Source organism: Petromyzon marinus, chromosome 23, assembly GCF_048934315.1.
Source record: "Petromyzon marinus isolate PM22_M1 ecotype Great Lakes invasive population chromosome 23, UKy_Petmar_22M1.pri1.0, whole genome shotgun sequence".
Taxonomy (NCBI): Eukaryota; Metazoa; Chordata; class Hyperoartia; order Petromyzontiformes; family Petromyzontidae; genus Petromyzon; species Petromyzon marinus.
In genome coordinates this window covers 8,464,460-8,488,601 of record NC_133689.1, presented here as the reverse complement: position 1 = coordinate 8,488,601, position 24,142 = coordinate 8,464,460, and the positions used below count along the sequence as shown (strand labels likewise).

Sequence of the window (24,142 nt, the reverse complement as noted above, 5' to 3'; positions counted from 1 at the left end):
CCCCCACCCCCGTGAATGCGGGTGTGCGACCTGACCCTCGTAAAGGGCCTCGTAAACAACCGCGCGTCTCCCAGCACCTCGGGGCCCCTCCACCCAGTGCCACTGCGCAGTTGGCTGAGCTAAGTGCTCACGCGCAGGGCTCACGTGCAGGGCTAACGCGCAGTGCAGCTTGTGCTGCTGATGCATATAATCTCAAGCTCCATTCAGATCTGAAATCGATAAATGCGCAAAAACATTCCCTCCTCTGGCATTTTTTTTTCCCATCATAGAGCTCTGAAGGCTTGCAAGAGCGGTGATGTTAAGGTTCGGATCTGTAATGAGACTTGCTCACGTTCATTATCTATGCCCTTTAAGTCTGTTTGATTGCAGCTCGTGTGTGTATTATTCATAAGCAGTGCTCTCTGTGTTGGGTTTTTTTCGCTTTGATTTCGTTCCCCGGTGCAATGGTTTGTGTGTCGCTCGCTCTTGCATGGGTCGTGTGTCACGTGTGCGTCATGATTCTCTCCCCCCCCACCCCCCGCAGTCTGCCTTGGATACGGCATGCGTGGGCAATGTCTCTAGTGTGACCGCTCAATCCTGTGGTGAGAGGTCTAAAGGATTCTTTAATAATTAGTGATGGAAAAAAATTACAATTCTATTTGGATTCACGCGTGTGTCTGTATGTGACTGCATCGTGCGACATTGTTAAGAAATTGCGGGGCATCTTTTAAGTGGTAAAGGTGTGATCATAGACAAAGGGGCGGAGGGGGAGGGAAATATCTTCCCCTCTATTTAAGGAACGGAACAGGCGGATTGCTCCACAAATCTGGCTGGCGCCTGATGATGCTATTTGTAATTACCGGCGAATCATCGTACTTAGATAGTAAATTGTTGTGGCTTTGCTCTCCAACCCACCGGTGTTCTGTACTAGTAACGAATTGGCACGTTCTATTTACGTGACAAACCTTACTAAATTGGCTGTGTCGGGTGGTGGCGGGTTTAACGACATATTTACACGATCTAACCCAAACCGAAAAGCCTACGTGTTAAATAAAAAGAAAGTATTTATCCTGCAATTTAACAGGGGAAGGGAGTTGACTACATGGGTGACTGGGGTAAAGGGTGGTCTCCTCGATAGAGGAGAATGAAAGACCTCACAGAGCAAGAGTTTACTGGGGGTTTAGAAATGAAACCGTAGCTGCTGAAGTGAAATAATGTGTACCGAGGGATAGAGCTAGATAAGAGGGCAGAGTCCATGGAGGATCGTGAAGATGGTGAGTGCGATCTTGACTACATCTACACATGGCTGCTCTGTGTAAAATGCCAAGCCAGTGAACTCAACTTTTAATTTTACCAGGTAAGGCCCCCACTGAGCCTTACCTGGCCAGAAATGAAAGCTCAATGTGGTGACTTATCACGTGGATATGTATAGCAGCCAAATACTCTAAACGCATCTTGTTCCTAAGTGTGGAGGGAAAAACCCGGAGGACCCAGCGAAAAAAAAAATCACGCAATCACGGGGATAGAGACATGCAAACTCCAAATATGCAGGTGGCAGGGTCGGGATCGAACCCACGACGTCATGTATACCAGGCAAGGTAGTTAACATCTCACCACTGTGGCGGCCCAGTGGTTTCCAACCTGCGGCTCTGCCGAGAACAGCTGATCCGCAAGGCTGTAGGAAGTGAACCGTGGAACTGTCGCAGACACCACAATATATCCCACGCATCGCGATATTTGTCTAGCACATGGCAGTCGGCAAAAGAGGTGGGTTTGAGGGTCGACAGTGGGGGCGTGGGCCCAGAATGGTGGGGGAAACACTGCTTGGCTACACGCTGCGTAAATTCACCTACAGCCCCATATTGACTGGCTCTGCACACCGTGACCATTCACTGGTGCGAGTGGAAGGGGCTTGCCCTGGCCCAGCTTCTACCAAGCTCCACAGGCTCCCCATGAGCCCCCCCCTCCCCCTCCTGTCTTGTCCACACGAGAATCGGGGATGGAATCGGTGCTCTTCCATGCGCTAGGGCAGGGGTCCGCAACCAAAACAAGAAGAAAAGACATTTTTTTTCGAATTCGGTAACACAAAATCAAATATTTCAACGTGCCGCAATGCATGCGGTGAACACGAGACGGCGGTCCTTAATAAACAACGTCACGAAAGAGTCCTTAATGAGCCGCATGAGGCTCCAGGAGCCGCAGGGTTGCCGATCCCTGCCGATGGTGAACCTGGACGTCCATTGTCCGTGGGCCGGCAAATGAACTAGCGAGAAGAGATGATTGTTTTCGAATTTCAAGAGCCACACTGCAGTCATTTGAAGAGCCGCATTTCTGCTCCAGGAGCTACAGATGGCCGACCCCTGTGCTAGGGCGTCGGCTGTACGATTTTGTGGCGATTCCAGCCATACGGTTGGCTGGAATTTGAAGTCGATATCAGCCAGTCCGGTATCAAGCGGAATCAGCATTGGGACGTATTGCATTTGATTTGATTGTTACAATTTAATGAACACCGGTGTGCAAAGCAATGGAGCAGAACTTCCTTGATTAGCTATTGCTATCTTTTTTGGGATGAGATCGACAGAGCAAGGCACGTCGATGCAGGGATAGCAAATGCACAGCGATTCGTTTCTTACTCGAAATTTTCCAGAATACTGCTAGGGTGGCGGGCAGTATGGTTTATCTGCGTAAGGCACTGCAACTAGAGTACAAGGTACGCATATCCAGTATTATCTTCTATGATTGTACCCTACATTCCTATAATCCTATAATGGGATTTGGAACCAAAATAATAATAATAATAATAAAACATTCTTTGGGTCTTTTGGTAAAGTCACGTACAGTAGATAGGTTAAAATTTACAAAAATAAAATAAAACTACGACGTTTCGATCGCAGCACAAGCGACCTTACCGAAAGACCCAAAGAATATGAATTCCTGCAGTCACGAAAGCTTTTAAGTCAAGAAATCATAAAACATTAAAATGCCATAATTCCTGGAACAGTGTTCTGGTGGATATTTAGCACTGTGTAGGTATCAGTCACTGTGTAGGTATCAATTATTTTCAAGGCAACTACACGAGGCCGACCATGCCTTTTCAGGCATTACCACGGGATATTGAACGTCCACTGTGAATCAGACGGCGCGTCGTTACGGTTAATAGACCCACAGTATCAAGCGGCACAAACGGCGAAAGAATTGTGTGGCTCGAAATAAGAGGTGGCCCGGAGCTTTCAAGAGTCACGTGCATCTCTGTCCGCAGTCGCTCGGGCGTGGTGCTGGCCATCCACCCCCTCGTGCGCCGAGTTCAATTCCCGCTCACGGCCAACATCGGTGACGATTTTATCTGAACCGGTCCTGGGTCTCCCCGAGGTCGACTCAGCCTCAAATGAGTACCTGGTGTGGTGTGTGAACATCCCCGCTAAGGAGACAAAGCAGGCCTAGGATGGTTCTGGCGACCCACCCCCTCTTATGCAATGCTGACTATGATAGGTGCTCGCTAACAGCACTTGCCCCAACAGTCTGTTAAGGCCTTTGGCGATGGGTATGAGTTCGTTCGAAGCTGCCTTGAAGGGTCGTGCGTCGTGACCTTGAATTTGAGGAGCGATGCCCTGGATACAGGGAGAGAACGCAGAGGCCAAATAAAGCTGTGTGACGTTCGTACACCGCCGTGATAGGCAGAACCCATACATTAATCCATTCTTATTCAAATAATAACTCTGCTACTGAATGAGACACAAATGTCACACGCCAAGATTAAGGCGACTGTATTTAGCCTGCACAGCATCGGTGGGGGGTAAAAAAATTACAATACATTGCAAACATGAACGTTTGCATTGGTTCCAGGTTCATTAAACTCAGATAGCAGACCGGGAGAATGCGTTGCCTTGAAGTTAGAAACTGGCGTCTTAATCGTCACTTTGCCGTGCTTGTGTCTTAACTTGTAGCCTCCACTCCCCCTACCCCACACCCCCACTCTCCCTGTCTCTCCTCCCTGGCTCCTCCCCCCCCCTTCTCTTGGCTATAAATCCTCTTGTTGCAGCAGCCCTTTTGCCCACTTCAGCAATTGTTTCTAGCTGTGGTTGTCCCACCTGATGACGGACGCTTCGTGTGTTGCGCCCAAAACGCCGTGATTTACTTTATTTTATTTTCTACCCACGTGACTTTACCGAAAGAACCAAGGAGTATGGGATCCCTGCAGTCACGAAAACTTCAAATCGAGACCGTCACTGTTTTGTTCGCGAAGAACGCCGCAAGTGCCGTGCACAGACCGGGTTGACTAGTTAGTGGGTGGCTGGAGTGCAGCAGGACCCTTCACGAAGCACCACAGCACGGGTTTCGCGAGCTGACTCATTGACGCGCATTGCGCAGGACGATTTGCGTGACTCAACTATGAGTCAGTCGGCTGGCAGATCCGCATGTGCCTCCTGTTATATATATTTTTTTACACCAGCGAAATTACACTTTTTGTTTGTAACGTGCATGCCATTACTCCTGGTGCTGTCTCCTTTTGCTCTTATCGCGCTCGAAGTATTTAGGGATTTTTGGTAATGCTCATGTCGTCACTCCTGCTGCTCTATTTAAGACCGGGAGCAAGTGGAGAGGGCTTCACTATTGTGGCAAAATTGCCCGATGATGCTGGATGTAATTACCAGCGAAACGTCGTACTCAAAATGTGTACATGATGTTGATTCACTCTTCAACACACCGGTGGGCTAAAGTAGTGAAATATTTGTCTTTTGTCAATGTGACACTTTTTTTTTACTGTTTGGCCGTAAATAACGCGATCTAACCCAAAAACCTTTATTATGAATAATATTGGTCGCGAAAGCCTACGTGTGATAAATTGAATGCCCATGTGGTCGCCGTGCGTCAATTTGCAATGAATAGAATGCAAACGTATTCATTTCAGGTGCCGTTAAGGATGTGGGCCCGTCCGCCTGAGCGGTGTGCACACTTAGTTACGTTTAACCGAATGTGTATATAGTTGTCACGTTTCAACACACAGGATTTTCTCTGCCACTCAACCCAATTGTCCTCCCTGTTGTTGTATTAGCCAGTATTGCCCTTGTTTTTTGGACAGCATTTCAGTCACTGTTTGGTCGATTCTATAATTAATTTTACGCTGATATTCCCCAGGGTAGGCGAAATCCAAGTCGGTTATTACCCTCTGGTTTATAGGATGCTTCTACCTCGGTGAAAGAAAAAAAACACACACTCGCACAAACTCAAAACCATGATCATCATCAAAAATCGTACTATCACTCTCGCATATGGCTATGCATTTTGCGTGTAGCAGAGTGTCCTATAAATGGGTAAGGTTTACAAGCAACAGCAGCTGCACCATTTCAAGGCCCTGCCTCAGCCCCCCCCCACCACCTTGCCCATTGTGTTTGTTGTACCGCGTTAATGTTATCATAACACACACTTGCGATGGCGTGTGTTGTCGCTTGTGGAGCCACACACTAAGGGGAGGGAGGCGGTGGAGGAGAGGTAATCGGTCACGGCATTTTGCTCACGTTTAAACACAATGAGCCTTGCACAGTGCCATGGGTGCAGTGAAACTGCTTCCCGTGTTGACCAGGGGGTGCTGCTGCTTGCTGCTGCTGCTTCCGAACATCGATGGGACCCACGTGGGAGCCCCCGGAGGAGCAGGAGACCATGGCGCACTTCGTATTCGGCTGTGCAGTGCGTCAGGGCGTGCCGGGCGGGCTGGTTGCTCGCGCACGTGCTGGAGGAGGTGGACGCAAATTGGCCCTGTGACTGTGTGTGTGGGCCGGCGTCCACTCAATTAGCGTTGATTTAATTATCTATCTATTTATATGTTGTAAATGCATCTGGTGTTTTGACTGTGGGAAGTCGCGTGAAATAGCATTCGCTCGATAGATAAATAAATAAAGTGCATGGACTTTTGCCAAAGGCTCCTGCCGCTCCTTTTCGGGAGCCTCGGCCGGGACCCAGTTGTTTTTTTTTCGATGCAGCGTATCGTATGTCGGTATGTATGTTGAACTTCTTTCGCAACCGTACGTAGCCAGCCGTGCTAATCGGAGGTGCGGCGGGCCACGCTGACAAGGCACGAGTGCCTTTCCATTATCCGTCATCGCCTCCGCGCGCCTTCCGAAGCCAGTGCTTTGTCGGTGCGTGAAATGTGATGGAAACCGCAAACGCTCTCTTCCGTGTGCGCCTGTTCAGCGTTTGCTACCGCGCATTGTATGCGTGTTCATTCACGACACAACGATGATGACTTTCTTTCGAATTTTTATTGTTGTTGTTGTTGTTGCACTTTTCTTCGTGTATGGTTTGACACCGTATTGGTGGCAAAAGTCTACCAGTGCAGGGCTTAATTTCTCACTCGGTATATTTCAGAAGGCTGCCGACAGGCTGACTTGGAGTAGGATTATCGGCGGCGTAAGGCATTGCCGCGAACACTAGGAGTACATCGTATCTATGATAATCCGATATAATTGTACCCTATATTCCTGAAATCTTAGGTACAGGTTTTTAACCAAAAAAGGACAAAAAATGAGGTGAGATGGATTTTGCGTCTACATACGTGTAAACCTACCTACAGATACTGGAGTATGAAAATACAACTTAAAATTTCGACAGGAATTCACCTCCAGGGTAAAGTTGTCAGCTATCATTAATTATAGAAGTCCTCTATATAATAGTGTCCATATATTTTTTTGTGGCAGACTGTCTGCTTGACATAACCATCCCTGCAGCCATTCAGATGTATTTTTAATCTTTTTTATTTTGCACTCATTTTTTTTTAAATGTGCCATCGGAGAGTGAGCAGAGTCTCTTTTTTTGAAACTCCAATTGGGGACGACATTTGGAGCTTCAATTTGTACTCTGTGTCGGCCCTCTGTAATTTTCTTAAATAAATACTCATTAAGTGGCTGTAAACATCGTAACAAATCAACAATGCAGGACCCTCCTGAAGAAGAGACCTACGACTCAGTGTAGCTTTTCTGGCAGTGGAGATGGGTGCCTGTGGATGTCTGTTTTTTTCCCCCGAACCTTCGCTGTCTCTAATCGCCATGCAATGATTCATCCCACGTGCAATGCTCAAAATTGTCACGATTCAGACTCGCGTTTTGATTAAATACAGGAGAATACTGGATTATTAATGAGCCTCTTTTTTACCATCTCATTCATACTCCGTCTGCTCTGTAATTTTCTCTGTCCCATTAGCTAAAATGTAACAGCATATAATTTGCATCCGATTTGCATCATTAATAAGTACACTGTAATCGGTTCTTCCGTGCACGATCCCGTTCGTGTACCCGGAGCGCGAGAGTATTTTATATACCATTGGCTCGTGACATTTCTAAGGTATAATAATGCTAATCACAGCATTACTATACAGAATGCTTGACACAACCAGGACACTACTTGACCAATCGCGGGTGTTGAAGGTGGCAGCGTTTTCTTTCATGCCAAATGATGAAGAAGAAGAAGTCGATTCACCAGTTTGTTTTTTTAAACGGAGACAAACGTTTAATCGGGAGGGCGTCTGTCATGAAAAATCTTCTCGGATACCCAGCAGAATATTTAAGCCAAGCTATCTGCTCAAGAAAATATTTTGAATTCCCATGACCCAAAGGTGTGGGTCCTGTAATTTACCATCTAAAACATTCAGTGTGTGCAGTACGGTACAGGCCTAAACTCCCACGAAGGTGTAGTTTGTTACAGAATGGCACCATTGTACTGCCGTGTGGGGATGCCACAGTGATTGCATTGCCGCATTCGTGCAATGCCTTTTGTCAGTCCGAAATAATCTCTCGCTCTTACAAAGTAACCGACACGTCGCACGTGGCGAGAAGTTTCATTGGATTTTCATAAATGCCTCCCTGTGAGTGCAGCTTGAGTGAGCGTCTGTGAACGTTAAGTAGCTGGAGAGCTTTGAGTGGTGGTGCGCACTGCCATGGAATTCAATTTTTTCTCCGAAGTATGAGAGAAATAACACGTTTTTCCACGATGACAATGACGAGCGGCCATCTTGATTGCTTTCTGATTACATTTTCCGTCAAGTTCTCAGCTTGCTGCAGTGGTTATAAACATTGCAGATTACGAACAACTGTACTCCTCAGTTTAACACGGAGGCTTTCGCGACCAATGTCCATAATACAGGTTTCTTTTGGGTTAGATCGCGTAAATATTCATGTGTCGATGAACCTGCCACCACCTGACAGCCAACTAGTAAGGTTTGTCACGTAAACAGAACCTGCCATTTCGTTACGAGCACAGCACACCGTTGTGTCGGAGAGTAAATCCACAACATTTACAATCCGAGTACGACGTTTCGCCAGTTATTGCAACTAGCATTATCAGGTTGTGAATGTTGTGGATTTACTCTCCAACACTAGTAACGAATTGGCATGTTTTGTTAACGTGGCAAACCTTACTAATGGGCTGTATCGGCTGGTGGCGGGTTTAACGACACATTTATAGTTACGCAATCTAACCCAACAACCTGTATTATGGATAACTGTACTCATGTTTAACACGTAGGCTTAACACGTAGGCGCTATCATGGACGTACTCCTGTTGTTGAGATCTGTGTTGTTTTGATCCGTCATTGATCGATACCCTTTGTGTAATTAGCTGGGGCCACTCGTCGTGGCACGGTGCCTCAATGTCAAACGATAACTGTGGAGGAAAACTCCTGTTGTCCGTGGTGATACAGGGGACCAATATCAAATCCTATTTTCTACGGGGGTTATCTACAATTTTACTTCTCATATCCGTGGGGTAAAATAAATGTTGTGGAAAATCTCGCCGGTAGTAGAATACATTTTGCCGTGCGACTCTTATCCCTGGAAAATTCGCGAGTAGGAAGCTGCTTCGCCATGCATTATGGGTAAAATGTAAGATAGTATAATTTTATATTTACGGAGCGCCTTCACTCAAGGGCTTGACAAAGTAAAAAAAAACGGTGATGGAATAGAATGATTTAGTTGGCCATGGAAGAATTGAGGAATGAGTGGCCACGATAGAGGGTACTCGACGATAATGAGAGGGTATGGGATGGACTGGAAGGAGCGGCGGGCCATGGGTGGGGGGAGAAGAGGAAAATAATGGGAATGAGAGGAGAGGTGAGCTTTAAGAGAGAAACGGAAGGTGGTTAAGGATGCGGGCTGCATAATAGAAATGGGATGTTTATTACATTCGGAGGGTTGCAAGGAGGGAGAAAGTTTGGAAATGGGATTTGGGGACAGGGAGAAGGAGGGACAGAGAGAGAGAGAAAAAAAACTAACTAACTAAACTTAGTTTTTTTAACCAGGTAATTCCCACTGAACTATATAGCTCTTTTTTTAAGAAGTTCCCTGTCCAAAAATGAATTCAATTCTGGCTGTCGCCTGATGATGCTAGTTGTAATTACTGGCGAAACGTCGTACTCCAATTGTTAACTGTTGTGGCTTTACTCTCCAACACACACCGGTGTGCTGTACTAGTAACGAATTGCCATGTTTTGTTTACGTGACAAATCTTACTAATTGGCTGCGTCAAGTGGTGGCGGGTTTAATGACACATTTAGATTCACGTGATCTAACTCAAAAAACCTTTTATGGATAACCGAACAACACAACCTGGGCTGCCAGCACACACTCATTATGTTCCATGGCCAACTGAGAAAAAAAACGAGTTGAACACTAAATTAGGTAATGGGGTTTTAAACGTCCACTTAAAAGCAGATTGCACGCTTACGATATGCCCAGCAAGAGTAACTGGGCAGCTGCAGGAATTGAATGCTTAGGATATACGCAGCAAGAATTACCATGCAGCTTACAGAAATTTAATACTTAGGATATACTCAGCAAGAATTACCAGGCAGCTTACAAGAATTGAATGCGTAAGATATGCCCAGCAAGAATTACCAGGCCGATACAGGAATTGAATACTTAGGATATTCCCAGCAAGAATTACCAGGCCGATACAGGAATTGAATACTTAGGATATGCCCAGCAAGAATTACCAGGCAGCTACCAGAATTTAATTCCCAGCAAGAATGACCAGGCAGCTACAGGAATTGAATACTTAGGATATGCCCAGCAAGAATGACCGGGCAGCTTACAGGAATTGAACTTCTGACCCAGTGCAAACAGGGTCCAGTAGTGATCGCCGCTGCTACTTCCGCTATTCCGCCACGCAGATCGAGTTTCAGAACACAAGCCGCCAGCACGTGGTGTAACCCAGAGAGCTTGCCACCACAGCAGTAAAACCACAGCCTGTCAGCACGATTTTAAAATTGGTATTCCACGTCAATGTTTCTTGTTTCGGTTTTCATTCGTTTGGTCCCAGGGTACAGCAGCATCTCAGGAAATATGCGACGCTTTTAGTCTGCCGAGTTACCGTTTGGATTCGGATCCTTCCATTGCCGGTTGGGGATGATTGTATAAGATCTTTTATTTCCCAGAGGTGCGATGGAAGTAGGTTAAACCGTGTGTTGGGGATTTTCTTGTCAAAGGCAAATCAACATAAATGTGCTTTCATTCTGTCTCCCCTTTCTTTTCCATCTTGAATAATACAACCACCATCGTTATTATTATTATTTTTCATGAACAGTCACATCAGCCTCGGTTAACGTAATCGACGCTGGTGGCGGTGCCTCATGCCTGCAATCCAGCACCGTCGCGGCGAGGGTTCGGTGGATCGCACAAATGTAGCGACACTCCCTTTGCCGCGGGTGCTGAGGAAGTGTCATACTCTGGCTCACCAGGTGTTAAAGCAAAACGTGGACTCCATCTGCTCTGTCTGTATGGGAAAGAGTGTTTCCCCCCCTCGCACGCATGGATTATTTTCTCCTGGTTGCTCCGGTTTCCTCCCAAATGTAAATACTCCTTCGTTGGCCAATAACACCTTGGTATATAAGAGGACCACAGAGCTTGGGCAATTGTTGCGTGACTGTTGCCTTCCCGCTTGTCTTGGTTCCTCCTCGTCCCTCTGAGTCGTTCTCTCCCTTCTGGAGTGAGCTAATACTGTACGATGCGTTGCAAGTGCGTTTTGTTGTAAACGAAAATATAAGCCATTTTTATTTTCCCAGGTAAGGCCCACTGAGCTATACAGCTCTTTTTCATAAGCGACCTGGCCACAAATGATAGCTCAATGAAATGGCTTCTTATAATGCGCAAATGTACATCAGCAAAATACTCGAATCGCATGTTTTGAAATGTGGAGGGAAAAACCGGGCGACCTGGAGAAAAATCCACGTGATCACCTGGAAGAGAGACACGCCGACTCTAAATATACAGCAGCCGTCAGGGTTGGGATCGAGCACACGATCTCCTGTACACCAGGCGAGGCAGATAACATCTCACCACCGTGGCGTCCCTATTATCATCATCATCATGCTGTTATTAACTCTATGTGTGTGTGTGTCTGCAGGTCAGGCTATGAGGATCCCGGGCAGCGATGACTGATGTGGAGGAGGCGTTCGCCGAGTTCGTGGCTTCGGGGAGGAGCGGGCGAAGGAACGCCCTGCCCGACATCCTCGGCTCCCCGTCTGGCTCCACCAACCCTGAGCTGCCGCTGCAGCTTAGCGAACTCTCCATTAAATCTGGTAAGCCAACGCAGCTGCACGTGTATGTGTGTGTGTGTGGCTGGAGTGGTAGTGTAACGGTTAGCGCGCTGCGCTACGAACCCGGCGACCCGGGTTCGGATTGCCGCTCACGGCCAACACCAGTGACGATTATCTGAACCGGTCCTGGGCCTCCCCTAGGCCAACTCAACCTCAAATGAGTACCTAGTGCGGCGTGTAAACATCGCCACTAGGGAGACAAAGGCGGTCGGGCGTGATGTTGGCCACCCAACCCCCTCTTGTGGTGTGCCAGCCTTCATAGGTGCTCGCTAACAGCACTTGCCTGAACAGTCTGTTAAAGCTATGTGGGGGATGTTTGTCATTGTGGCTGGGGCAGACATGGGCAAAGCCCCCGGGCCGTATACGGCCCGTTGGGCTTTTTAATCCGGCCCGCCGAACTTGTCCAAATATTATTATTAAATTAAATTTTACCTTTCTCCTGTAATGCCGCCATTTCCCCATTAGATGGCGCACTTTGACCGGGAGTTACGACAGGTTTTTGTATCGTTCATGTTCGTGCAGTTTGTTAAATTGCCTTGCAAATAAATGCTTTGCTACCTGTTAAAGGCCAAATCCTTTCATGTAATGATTTTTACATGTCATTTATATTAGTTCACACAAAACACTCCATCCATCTGTTTCCTGGCCCGGCCCCTCTGTCAAATTTTAGAACCCATTGTGGCCCACGAGTCAAAAAAATTGCCCACCCCTGGACTGGGGGGTGAAGGATGCGGGGTTGATTGAACTTCCCTTCTCTACGATCGGCATTCTAACAATCACCTCTAGAAGAGAGAAATATTACCTCTACCAGTAAGCAACGTAGGTCAGATCAGCAGAAGGATGGAAACCCTCAAAGGGAGATGCAACGCAATAATACAATCGGACATTCATTTTGTTTTCGTATCAAAGTAATTCGGACGCATGAAGGTGCATCCAAATTAAACTCCAGACATACGCGAATTTTAACTGACAGTTCTACAGGACTGTGCGACACCATCACAGGGATAAAGAAAAAAACATGTCAATGCACTGAGCTTCAGAGATTCCCATGGATAAACTCTTACAAAATACTGAGCACCATGACATTGCTGGGGTTATGGAGTTCCCGTCTTGTAAAGGGAGGTTTATGGACTCCCCCCCCCCCCCCCATTGCTGGGGATGCACGGCTGCAGCCTCCATAGCGTGCACTGTGGGGGGGGGGGGTGGACGGGGAGGGGGGTTAAGGAGGGGGCTGAACCTCCCTGCTGAAAGCTCAGCCCCCATTCTAATTTTGTATCATCGGCATCATCATCAAGTGCTCTGTCCATAAATGGGTGCGAGCCACAATTCTCTCCTCTGTGTTTTTTCCGTCCGCCACTGCTGTCGCCGCCGTCTGTTCGTACGTCCTTCCTTCCTTCCTATTCTGTCCGATCGTCAGGTCGGCATTGCTCTTCATTTAGTTTGTTGTCCTTGCCCCCCCCCCCGCACCTCGCGCGGTTGGCGACGTACGATGCGAAATAAGTTACAGCTAAACAAAAACAAACGAATGAGTGCAATTGAATAGAATGCATCGCAGCCGTTGCGTCTGTACGGAGTGTTCGAGAGCGATGACGGATCCTGACCTTGCCAAATTAACGCCCGTTGAAGTTTGTTTCACATTAACTGCGTCACAAGGCCCCCCTGAGTTATTGTACGCCCCCATCCCCGTTTAAATAATGTCACGCCGCAGCGTTGCACGGCTGCCCCCGCTGTACAGCCGAGCGGCCCAGTGCCGGGGTGTGAACTCGGGCCGGGGGGGGGGGGACTATTGCCTGGGACCCAATGTTCACTCGTACTCGTCCCAAATACGTGCGTGTGGCATTGGCGATGCAACATTTATTTTTCACCGTTATAACGCTCGATTACCCAGGGAAAGCCTCGTGGTCTCTTTTTAAGGAGGGTCCTGCCACGTTTCCGCAGAACGGGGGGGAGGGAAGGGTGAAACAGAAGGTGCGTAGCAGTATTACTATTACGACTAAGGTGAACGCACGTGCCGCAGTCATACCCCCAGGCCTGCCACAGGAATCGAGCCATGAACCTCTGCAAAAAAAAAAAAACGTCTTGGTTCGCTTCGTCAGCCAATGTTTGGCCTGGTTATAGGTTTCGAGAAATATAAAGCGTCAGTGGGACAAAGCCCATAATAATGATGATGATAATAATAATGTGTTTCGAGTAACTGCAGGGCTGTGGTTAAGACTTGGGCCCTGTCATTTGTAGGGGAGTTTGGTGGTTTAACGCCCAAGTCATCGACAATCGCAACAGAATCGCCCTCAATGGGTTTATTTTTTTGTCCACGTGAACGCGCACATTTCATTGGATGTCAACGAGGCCTCTTACCGATCGCTTTGACATGTTTTCTAATCTACGATGGGACTTCCTTGCATTTGGCACAGCATAAACCCTTGAGGTGCATTAAACGTGGGTTTGATTTGACATTCAAAGGAGTGCCTTGAACAGGGCCAGGAACAAACGTGTGTATATATATATATATTTTGTTGTAATTGGATACTGCAACAAATTCCTGCCCTGTCTGTCTGGAGATGGTTTCTGCCAATTTAAAGCTGCTCCATCCACAGGGTGATATGGTGGTGTATTAAGGCTTGGCTCATTAAATAGCAACGCTATTATAGCATGAGAAAACAAATATGAAAAATAGAAACCAAGGAAGTCTTCAAGAATTTGACACGATGGCATTAACACTTCGTTTGTAACCCACTTATTGTACCTCTAAATAATTATAATCCTGCGTGTGTAGCGTTCTAAAATATCTAACCTTATTACCATTTGCTTTGACCTCCTTTCTAATCTGAGACGTGACTGTCTGGCATGTAATGCTGCATAAGAGCTTAAAAATAGCTAGGGGCTATTTAGCTAGGGGCTATTTTTACATTGGCAGCATGGGTTATTCTTGATTAACAATGCCTCAGTTTTCAATACGCACATGACATCCTGCTGTCCTTGTAAATGTGTTCTGCTTGCTAATCTCATTTTTTTATAATCTTGTGCTCTGTTGCTGTGCTGTCTCTATCGTGCGATTATCTTTGGCACCAGGAGCGATTCAGCACCGACAGTCTGTGCATTGGCAGCTTGTGAGTGCCATTAATGTAGCTTCCACATATATAGCTTTTACTTGGAATATATATTTTTTGTATATCATATTTCGTTAAATATCAGAACAAAACAAATACCTTGACGGGAAAATCGCAAACAGCGTATGCCGTTTTAAGCAACTTGTAAGATCAGAAAAGACTGCGATAGGAATGTATTCATCTTCTTTGGTTCTTTCGGTAAAGTCACGTAGAATGAGAATAAAATAATAAATTAATAAAATAAAATAACACAGTAAAATTCTCACGACGTTTCGGCCACAACACAAGTGGCCTTCATCAGGTGAAGGGACGAGACTGTCTGGAGGACAGATGTGATCAGAAGTGAAATGTGAGGTTGCAATAAGGTGTAGCCATGTGGGCAGAATGGAGAAGGTCAGGTTACAGAGACGACAGACACTGAAAATGACACGCAGTGATCGCGGTCGCTAGAGTCGCGATGAAGGCTCACCATGCCTTCATTTATGTCTTGTATCGAGATGAACTCGGCCGAAAATGGAAACGAAATTTCCGCCGCTGGCTCTGGGCCTTAAACAGGAGGCGAGCACCACCTCAGTGTTAGTTTTGGCAGGAAGTCACTTTTCGAACTTGGCGATTTACAACACAGGAGTACAATTAATAATATCCACACCGATGACAACGGATTTCTCCACCGTAAATAAAGATTCTGATTATGACGTCCTCCTTCAAACTGTGACGTTCCGTCTTCCGCTCAGCACCGACGGGGCTGCCCCTGATTTTGGGGCCTCATAAATCAATCAATCAATCTTCAATTTACACGTCAATATCGCCCTCGATGAGGTAGGCATCAGTGCACATTAACAACAGAACAGGAACGGTACAGGAGCATGGCACGGCAACAATAAAAAAAAAACCCCGTCCACGACCTCAGCGGCTGACATTGACTGAGCAAAAGATCAAGCGCAACCACGCGCAGGCCTCCTCTTTCACGAAGGAGGCCTGGGAGATTTTGACTTGGGCAGAGGCTCTTCGGGTATCCCTCCGAGCAAGTCACCTGGCCGCGACCGACAACGCCATTTGCAGGCACGCTGAGTCGCGAGTGGATGATCCACAAAAACACGGGGGCCTTTGGCCGACTGCAAAAAAAAATATTCAATTAACGATAATTTTATATTCGCGGTGAGTTAAAAAAACGTGTAGAAATATGGCCGTAACGGTAAGTTACTCTTGCGAGTGACGTCACGTATTCTGTCTGTATTGACCCTGCCCACTGTAAAGCTACGTGTGTGTTTGTGTGAAAGTGCGAACCGTCACTGCGGAGAAGTGACATCTGCCTGACTGAACCTTTGGAGTGTCAATCATACAGATGACCGGACTGTACAGCCAAACATCCCTCGATGTACAAAGAGAATTGTCACTACATCAATGTATGTATGTATGCGTCCATTGATCAGTGCATTTTAAATATGGATGCTATGCCCATTTACAACACGGTACAATAATTAATAATTAAATCCCTCCAGATGGCTCGGCGGCAGAGTGAGCGGCTCGCAATCGGAAAAAGTTGCGAGTTCAAATCCTGGTTTGGGCATTAGCTCAGCGCATCATCCCTCCGGGGTCAATACAATGAATGTGGAATTTACACCACCGGCTCAGGGCCATAAACAGGAGACGAGTCGCACTTGGGTGTTCATTTTGTCAGGAAATCACTTTTCGACTTTGCCGATTTACAGCACAGTAGCACAATTAATAATATCCATTGGGATCGATCGGTCTCAGGTCGTTGTTTTGACAAAAGTGACAGCGTCTCATTGCGTGTTCTGTGTCACCCTCCTCCTCGCCAGTCAGATTTATTATCAGCGGTCCCCGGAGAGTGTTACAAGTTGTGAAAATGCCGGTTTATACGTAAAAAATCGATACAAATGCACTTGAAGCCTCGTCTTCGCTTTTGCATTACATTTGATGAATTTCCTTCGTGCAGGCTACAACCGTGAAAGCTAAAAGTAAAGTTACGGCAATCATCGAAGAGAAATTAATTTTTGCCGAGTTGAAAAAAAAATTCATCGAGCTTTACACGTTTTTTTAATGTGACATTAGCTCCTCCGCGTGTTGTTGTCTTTCTGCACGATGTCCGTCATTTCCCTCCACGTGCTATGAGCTCCGTCCGTTCCCCAAGATGCTTCCCGGCATGACGAAGGTGGTGACGTGACGAAGTTGGTGACGTGACGAAGTTGGTGACGTGACGAAGGTGGTGACGTGACGAAGGTGGTGACGTGACGAAGGTGGTGACGTGACGAAGGTGGTGACGTGACGAAGGTGACATGACGAAGGTGGTGACGTGACGAAGGTGGTGACATGACGAAGGTGGTGACGTGACGAAGGTGGTGACATGACGAAGGTTGTGACATGGCCGAGCGGGGCATCGCAGTTGCCACTTGTTGCAGAGAGAGAGAGAGAGAGGTCACATTTAGTTTGAGCTCACTTTGACCCTCCCCCCCCCCGGTTATTACTTGCATTGTATAAACCAAAAACACTACGCGCCGTCTGCATCACAGTGCACGGTAAAGATCCCGTGACGTTCCAGCGTGTTTGAAAAAGAGTAGACCGTGTCTGCTGGCGTTACGGCCGTCACGGTCCAAATTTAGGCCACACATTAGGAACGAAACGCACGACGTTGCCTCAAAAGCCACTTGGTCACACCGCTCCCTATGCCGTGAAGCTACTGCAGATGGTACTCGTCTGTGATGCCTTCTTGGTGACCTTGCGCTTCGAGAACGGCGTGAAAAAAATACAACCGAACGTGCCGATGATTTGACTTGACAGCACCTTGTTCTCAATTTCTCTCTCCTCCAGATGAAGGCTCGGAGGCACAAAGTCCGAGCGCGGAGGCCCCGAGTGGACAAACGGAAGGGGACAAGAAGGATGGCTCCACGTGATGGGCACTTGTTGCTTCGGACTGGCTCTCGGTTAGTTTAAACCGCTTGCTTCCAGAGGCTCTCCACGGCCTTACGGGAGCTCGCGTTCCAAAAAAAAAAACGCAGTAGGGCAACGGACGACAGCTCCGACCGCTCGAGTTCCGATCGGTTGGACAGTGGCCTGGCGATTATCCTCAGTGGTGTTATTGATGAGTGGTTGAAAAACGGGGAAAAGGTCACGTGTTCAGAGGAGAAGAAGAAGAAGAAGAAGAAAAAAATATCGTACAAGTATTGTTTTCCCGTCTGCACTCGCAAGCTGTTTATTTCGTGTTGTGCCCAATAATCTTGAATTTCGTGTAAGAGTCACTTATCTCCATGGCATCACCGAGTGGCCCACGTGCTGCCAGATTGCGCACGGCAACAACAAACAAAACGAGTTCGCGCATTCACCGTAGACCTCCCGACGACCGAGCACAAAGCAGTGGGGGAAAGTGTGTCCACCCGGAGTAGCAGCAGGAGCAGCCAAGTCGGTGTACGGTTGAGTTTTGACTTGAGCGTGCGCTTCTCTCGCCAGTTCACACCGCGATCGATTCGGCCCTAATTTGTCCGGTGTGGTTTCTAACCGCAAGCGGAGAGGCGCTTAGTAATTGAACGGGTTCCATCAACAAATGGACCATATCATTATCCCAATAACACTGACAGAAGCTAATGCACACAGTTTAGCTTACCGATGCGTATCCTGCTAAGCACGGGGGGGGGGGGTGGGGGGGGTGTGGTGGGAGGACCTCAAAGTGCAGGCCAGTGACTACGTCCAGCCCACCCTTTCTTGGACCCTGCGATGCATCTCCGTGGCTACGTTGTGTGTGTTCCGTTGGGCAACTCTTGCATATCGATTGGCGTCTTCCTACTTTGGCTGGAGAGTTGTGAGATGCAAACGACGCTGACGCTAACCCAACCAGGACAAATGCGAATGTACAGTTCGCATTCCCAGCGCGTCATGAATACAGGGTGACCCTGGCTTTAAAAATACTTTCCACAGAACCTCGGTTCATTGGCCGTCCACGGTGGGACACTTCAGATGCTACTGCTAGCAGATGAGCTCAGTCCTCGTTACCAAATTCACAAACAGGTGCGAGCTGGTTTACACAATACGGAACCGTTGAACGTGATAAGTGCGAACTGTAGGTGGGTTACAGTGGCCAGATGTAAAAGCCAACACTCTCGTGGACGGCTTGAGTATCGTATTGTGAATATTTGTAACCGATTCAGAATACATCACTGGATGTAAGTGTGCATTGCTTAAATTATTGAGATATGTTCCGCAGTTGTGGTGATGGGTTTTTTTTTTCCTCGCTCGCTCTCTTTAAAACACCAGATGGTGTGAACCAGGCAGTTTTAATGTCTCTGTGGTATTTAATCTCGTACGTGGGCGTGAAGTGACTTTGTTGTGGAGGAGTCATTGTAAATCTTACGCTTTGTTTTCGTGTTGGCTGGCAGGAGAAAATCTATATAATTTTTGGGAATCGTGAGCAAAAACAGCTGATTGGATCTCCCCCCCCCCGCACCACCCACCAATTAAAAAACAATCTCACCAAGAGGTTTATTTGTGCAGTCAGAGCCAAGCCCCCGTTCTCTCAGTCTTTGATGAGACAACCTCTACGGGTGATGCGGCTATCTCTGGCTGAGCTTGTTCACTACCCCTAGTGCAGTTTCCCCTGATTGGGCAGTAGCGCTTCTGATCAAGTGCTACGTTTCCATCCACGCGTCACTTGAATTAAAACAAAAACAGTCGGGAGTAAATATCGTTTCTTTGCACAGTCGCTGTGATGTTACGTCGACGCTCGACGCTCGATCGCCCTGCTGTAAACATGTTGCCGAGACTTGAGCGGACACACGCCTGGAGAGAGGGGTTTTGTGAACGGTGTTGGGGAAACGTTGACACACCTCAATGTGAAGTCCATTTTGGCTTTCATTTTCATAAAGCTGTGAAACGCAAGACACCACTCGTCGAGGCTTGTTGGCTCGAGACTCGGGTTCAGTCGAGTAAAAAAAAATTAAGGTCACTCTGTGGCAATTGAAGATTGACTTGGCCAGAAGAGTTCTCCAATCAACCCAGTAACATTTCGGGATTTATTCACACTTATTGTATTCTGTTGTTGCAGGGTTGTTAACCAAGAGAACTTGCAAGTGTAATGTGGACGTTGTAGCTTCACGTCAGATTTTGTACAAAAACATTTAAAGTAAGTCCTCGAGTTGGAAATGTTGTTTACAAATTGCGTCAATTATTAATGTGTCCATGAAGCCAAACTCTGAGTCATGTAAATTGATGCTCAAGGCAAGGTTTTATGTTGCATTCCTTACTCCTGTGACCCACACATTGGTTTATGATAGACGCACGGGCAAGGGTTAATTTATCATTCTATGTTTTCCCGCAACGCTGTGAGGCTGGCTTGAAGTAGGGATTATCAGCGTAAGGCACTACCACTAGAATACATCGCACGCCCATGCCGAACACTGCTATATTATGGGACCCTATATTACTATAATCCTGCAGAGAATTTAATAAAAAAATCAAATCGAAGTATTAAATAACACGGGATGGATGTGGTGTGCCAACCATAATTCCCGGAACAGTGTTCCGGACTGCTCTGGCTAAACTAAGCACTGGTCATAAGTCTCTGCTGAACCCAAGCCTCCTCCTGAAACCCAGTCTCCTGCAGGACAGTATGGCTTTAATCTCAGCGTGGTCCCGTGTTCCTGTAGCTTGAGAGTCGTCAACTCCTTTTTACTTGTCGCGATGAGCATGTTTTGCATTTTCTGAATTTTGATACGTAAAACAAAGAAAATATTTAAAAAGGGAAGGGAATTAACATTTCTGTTTTAATACTGAAGGGTATATCCTTGGATGAATGAGAAATGCACCTCGAATGGAAAGTCATAGACAAAGAGAAGGGAAATGGAGCCATGATAGGTACCACTGTCTTTAAGGGTAACGATTAAAATCCATCTGGGTTGCGGCTGATGGTCGGACCAAGCCTTTTGTCCCTCTGGGATTAATAACGTGAGTGTCCTTTGTGGGAAGTCAACAATGGTTGTCCTGTGAAGGTGTTGGACATTCGCCACGGGAATGTGGAATTCCCACTGGCAACTTGTGGCCCGCCAAGCGGAGATCGGTGCCCGCCGCATTGCTCGTTTGAGCAGGGAGACACTTTTACGTGACTGACTTCAGACGCGGGCATCGCCTCGCACAGATTCTCGATGGTCTCAATGGGAGCGCAGAGAAGGCCCTGGACCTCCTCGGGCTGCGAAGAGAGCGATGCCATCGGTTGACATACGAGCGGGGCTGGTAGCTTCTCCCGAATGCTCCGCAGAAGAGCGAATATGTCCGTGTGTTTGGATCTCGTTGATGAGAAAAAAAAAGAGGAAAATAACGAAGTGAGGGAGATCTTGTATTGAGGCTGCCGTTTACAGAGTCACTTGTGTAATAATTTCATTGCCAGGTGCAGCACATACAATAAATGGATTTTGCTTTGGTCCACAGGCCGGTGTTTGTTTGCCTTATTTCACCCTCATCGGAGTGAGCAGCTCTAAAACAATCATCCTCAAATAAATCAGTGGAGGTGTATATCACTTCGCGACAGTGGTTTCTTAACCTGGGATGCACGCACCCCCTGGGAGTCCCGAGATGCCCTTTCTGGGGGTGCGAGACGTGGTCAGTTTGTTTTAGAAGGTAAATTATGGAAAACACAAACTAAGCAGGGCACATAAGTACGACGACTTTGTTTCATCAAACCTATGTATTTATTAACATTATGCATGTGTGTTTTACGATTGAGAAGCAAATGGGTGGAAGGCTGCAGTAAAGGTTATGAACCACTGACAGAAGAAAGTATTTTGAGCCTCCCTCTGACTTTAACTGAACAGCCATGTGGAGGAATGGTGGAGAAAGCTCAAGATTGTGCAGGGTGCAGGGAGCTTGAGGCAAGTATCTGCCATTGGATAGAAGACTTAATAAGTAATATTTTAAAAAAACACTTTTTTAAAAACACGCTTTCATGAAATGTACCCAACTCGTAATGGCAGAACTCCACGACTCCAGGAAGTGGCCGCAAAGTTTGCCACAACGTAAGGGGACCGTGGTGGTTTACAGCCAACGTCAGTTGAGCGTGGACAATTAGACCCAAGCCGAAACATAACATGAAAAAAATAATGTTTAAAAATAAATATTTTAATTTTTAATGATAAAACATAGTATTGACATCAGTATGACATAAGTATACCAAGTTTGCAGTCGATACCACATTGGGAAGTGGGTAAAAATTGAGTTACAATATTTGAGGATTCAACAACAGAGTGAGTTAATAGAAAGCGTGTAAAAATAATGTTTAAAAATAAATATATTTTATTTTTAATGATAGAATATAGTATTGTCATCAATATGAGATGAGTATACCAAGTTTTCAGTCGATACCACATTAGGAAGTGGGTTAAAATTGAGATACAATATTTGAGGATACGACAACAACAGAGTGAGTTAATAGAAAGCGTGTAATTAAAAAAAACGTGTAAAGAGAGGACCGTGTCAGAATCATTGTTTATTTAAACTGGAGGAACACGAGGAGCTGGAAAGCTATTTTTCATCAGATGCCCAGTTGGGGCAGGTCAGAATGTTACAACAAATCATAACAAAAAAAACACAATAGGAGTGAAAATTATAGGCAAGGTCAACAAATTAACAAAATATATACACAAATAAAATGTTATCTTGCTAGGTAAGGCCCACTGAGGCCATTAGCTTTTTTTTCAGAAGCGACCTGACCACAAATGATATTTCAACGAAGTGGCTCGCCGCTTGGAAATCCACAGCACCAAGGACGTGGATGGTGCCGCGTTGCAGTGCCAATGACGAGGTCGTGGGTGTGGTTGGTGGAAGGCCGTGTGAGCCTGAAGAATTGCATCGATGGTGCTGACCCACAAGGGGGCCCTAAGCACACACTACCTTGCCACCCCAAACGCCCCTTTCCATTTGCAAAGAGATGTAGTAGATGAGCGGTAGAGACGTAGCGAAGTGCGGGATCTGAGACAAAGATGAAACCGCGGTATAAACAGTTTTATAGCTCATAGAATTCCTCCGGTATAAATGAGGATTCTGATTCGGGATAAAGATTCTGAGTTAAACGACAGAGATGTGGACAAGATGAGTGAGAGTGTCTGCTTTACGTTCATTCACTGGTTGTTACGATTCGAATCTGAGCTGATATTTGGTTCGCCCCGATTTTTTTTCGCGGACCTGGGGTCCCCTTGAGCTACTTGGGGGCCCTAATGCGCGTGCTTAGTTTGCAAATGCCTAGCGCCGCCACCAACTAATTTCACCGTCAACGCATCTCTCTCCCTTCGCCGCACGAAACTCGGCCCTCCAGTAGACTCGAATGGCTCTCCGCCAACATGCGAAATGAATGCCATGGGTTCAACTCCTGGTCAGGGTCAACATAACCCATCGGGTTTTTTTTTGTGCTCAGTAATATAAGCACTTCCCGATTGAGCTGTTTATCACTCAGTGGGAGGGCGTAAGTGGTTGTGTTCTGGAAGGAATGGATCACGCCATAGGAATGACGAATGTTCACCACTGGCTCAAATGGCGATGGAAAGTAGCACCCAACAAGTGTGCCGAGGCATGTGGGATACTGATTTTTATTAAAGCAAGCTCGCATTAATACAATTCGACAACGAAACCATTACCATCATGAGGCCACCAAAGTATCGCCAGGGCAAAACGTCTGGCCCAGTGCTTACGAAAGGCCTTTGCGAAAATGTGGAATTGTCCCCACTGTTCGCCTTTTGATGTTGTCCTCTGTTCTCACACTGGTGAGACTCGGCCATACAGAAGGCTGTCTCTGGTGTAGGCCAATCAGATTCAAATACAATGAAAACATTATCAGAGCATGTTTGTTTGCGTGTTCGCCAAAAGCACGTGTGGTTAATGCGGTCTTGATGCCTTTGCAAAAAAGGTATCCGTTTGAAGTTTGCCAGAAAGGGTAAACCCTTATTATTATACTCTCTAGGTTCTTTCGGTAAAGTCACGTAGGTAGAAAATTAAATAAAATAAATATATCACGACGTTTCGATTGCAACACAAGCGGTCGTCCTCAGGCGGAAAAAATAACCCAGCAGTGGAATTGCTGATCCAGCGAGAGAGCTGTTACAACAACAAGAGGCTATTTATGTGGCGATGGGCAAGCAAGCGGAGTCTGAGCTGGAAAGGAGTTCCATCCCCGGACGCAAGCACGTCAGTTGTGTTAATGGGGTAGATTAGGGAGAGAGAGATTAGGGAGAGAGATTAGCATGAAATGAGCTTCCGTCGCCGCCTAAGAGTATCGTCCCAGCATATGCGCACAACAGCAGTGTTAATGGGAGATTAGCACATTATTATTATTATTATTATTTTTTTTTTCATACTTTGATACTGGCAATAAAACAATGTCCCATGTACAGTGAGGGAAAAAAGTATTGATCCCCTGCTGATTTTGTACGTTTGCCCACTGACAAATAAATGATCAGTCTATAATTTTAATGGTAGGTTT

The 24,142-nt window shown here is 46.6% G+C and overlaps 1 protein-coding gene across 3 annotated transcripts in view; it reads left to right on the top strand.

The window, feature by feature from the left end:
• Positions 1–21,101, top strand: part of LOC116945263 (cAMP-dependent protein kinase inhibitor alpha-like) — a 48,401-nt gene extending 27,300 nt beyond the window's left edge. For 2 of the 3 annotated variants that reach the window (XM_076069004.1, XM_076069003.1), the window contains 2 exons: positions 11,368–11,542; positions 17,500–21,101. In XM_076069004.1, coding sequence (XP_075925119.1) covers positions 11,395–11,542; positions 17,500–17,582 — 231 coding nt within the window. In that variant the 5' untranslated portion in view covers positions 11,368–11,394 and the 3' untranslated portion in view covers positions 17,583–21,101. Of the gene's footprint in view, positions 1–6,014; positions 6,114–11,367; positions 11,543–17,499 lie in introns of those variants that run through there. The other variant, XM_076069005.1, reaches the window with a different exon arrangement.
• Positions 21,102–24,142: the final 3,041 nt, after the last annotated feature.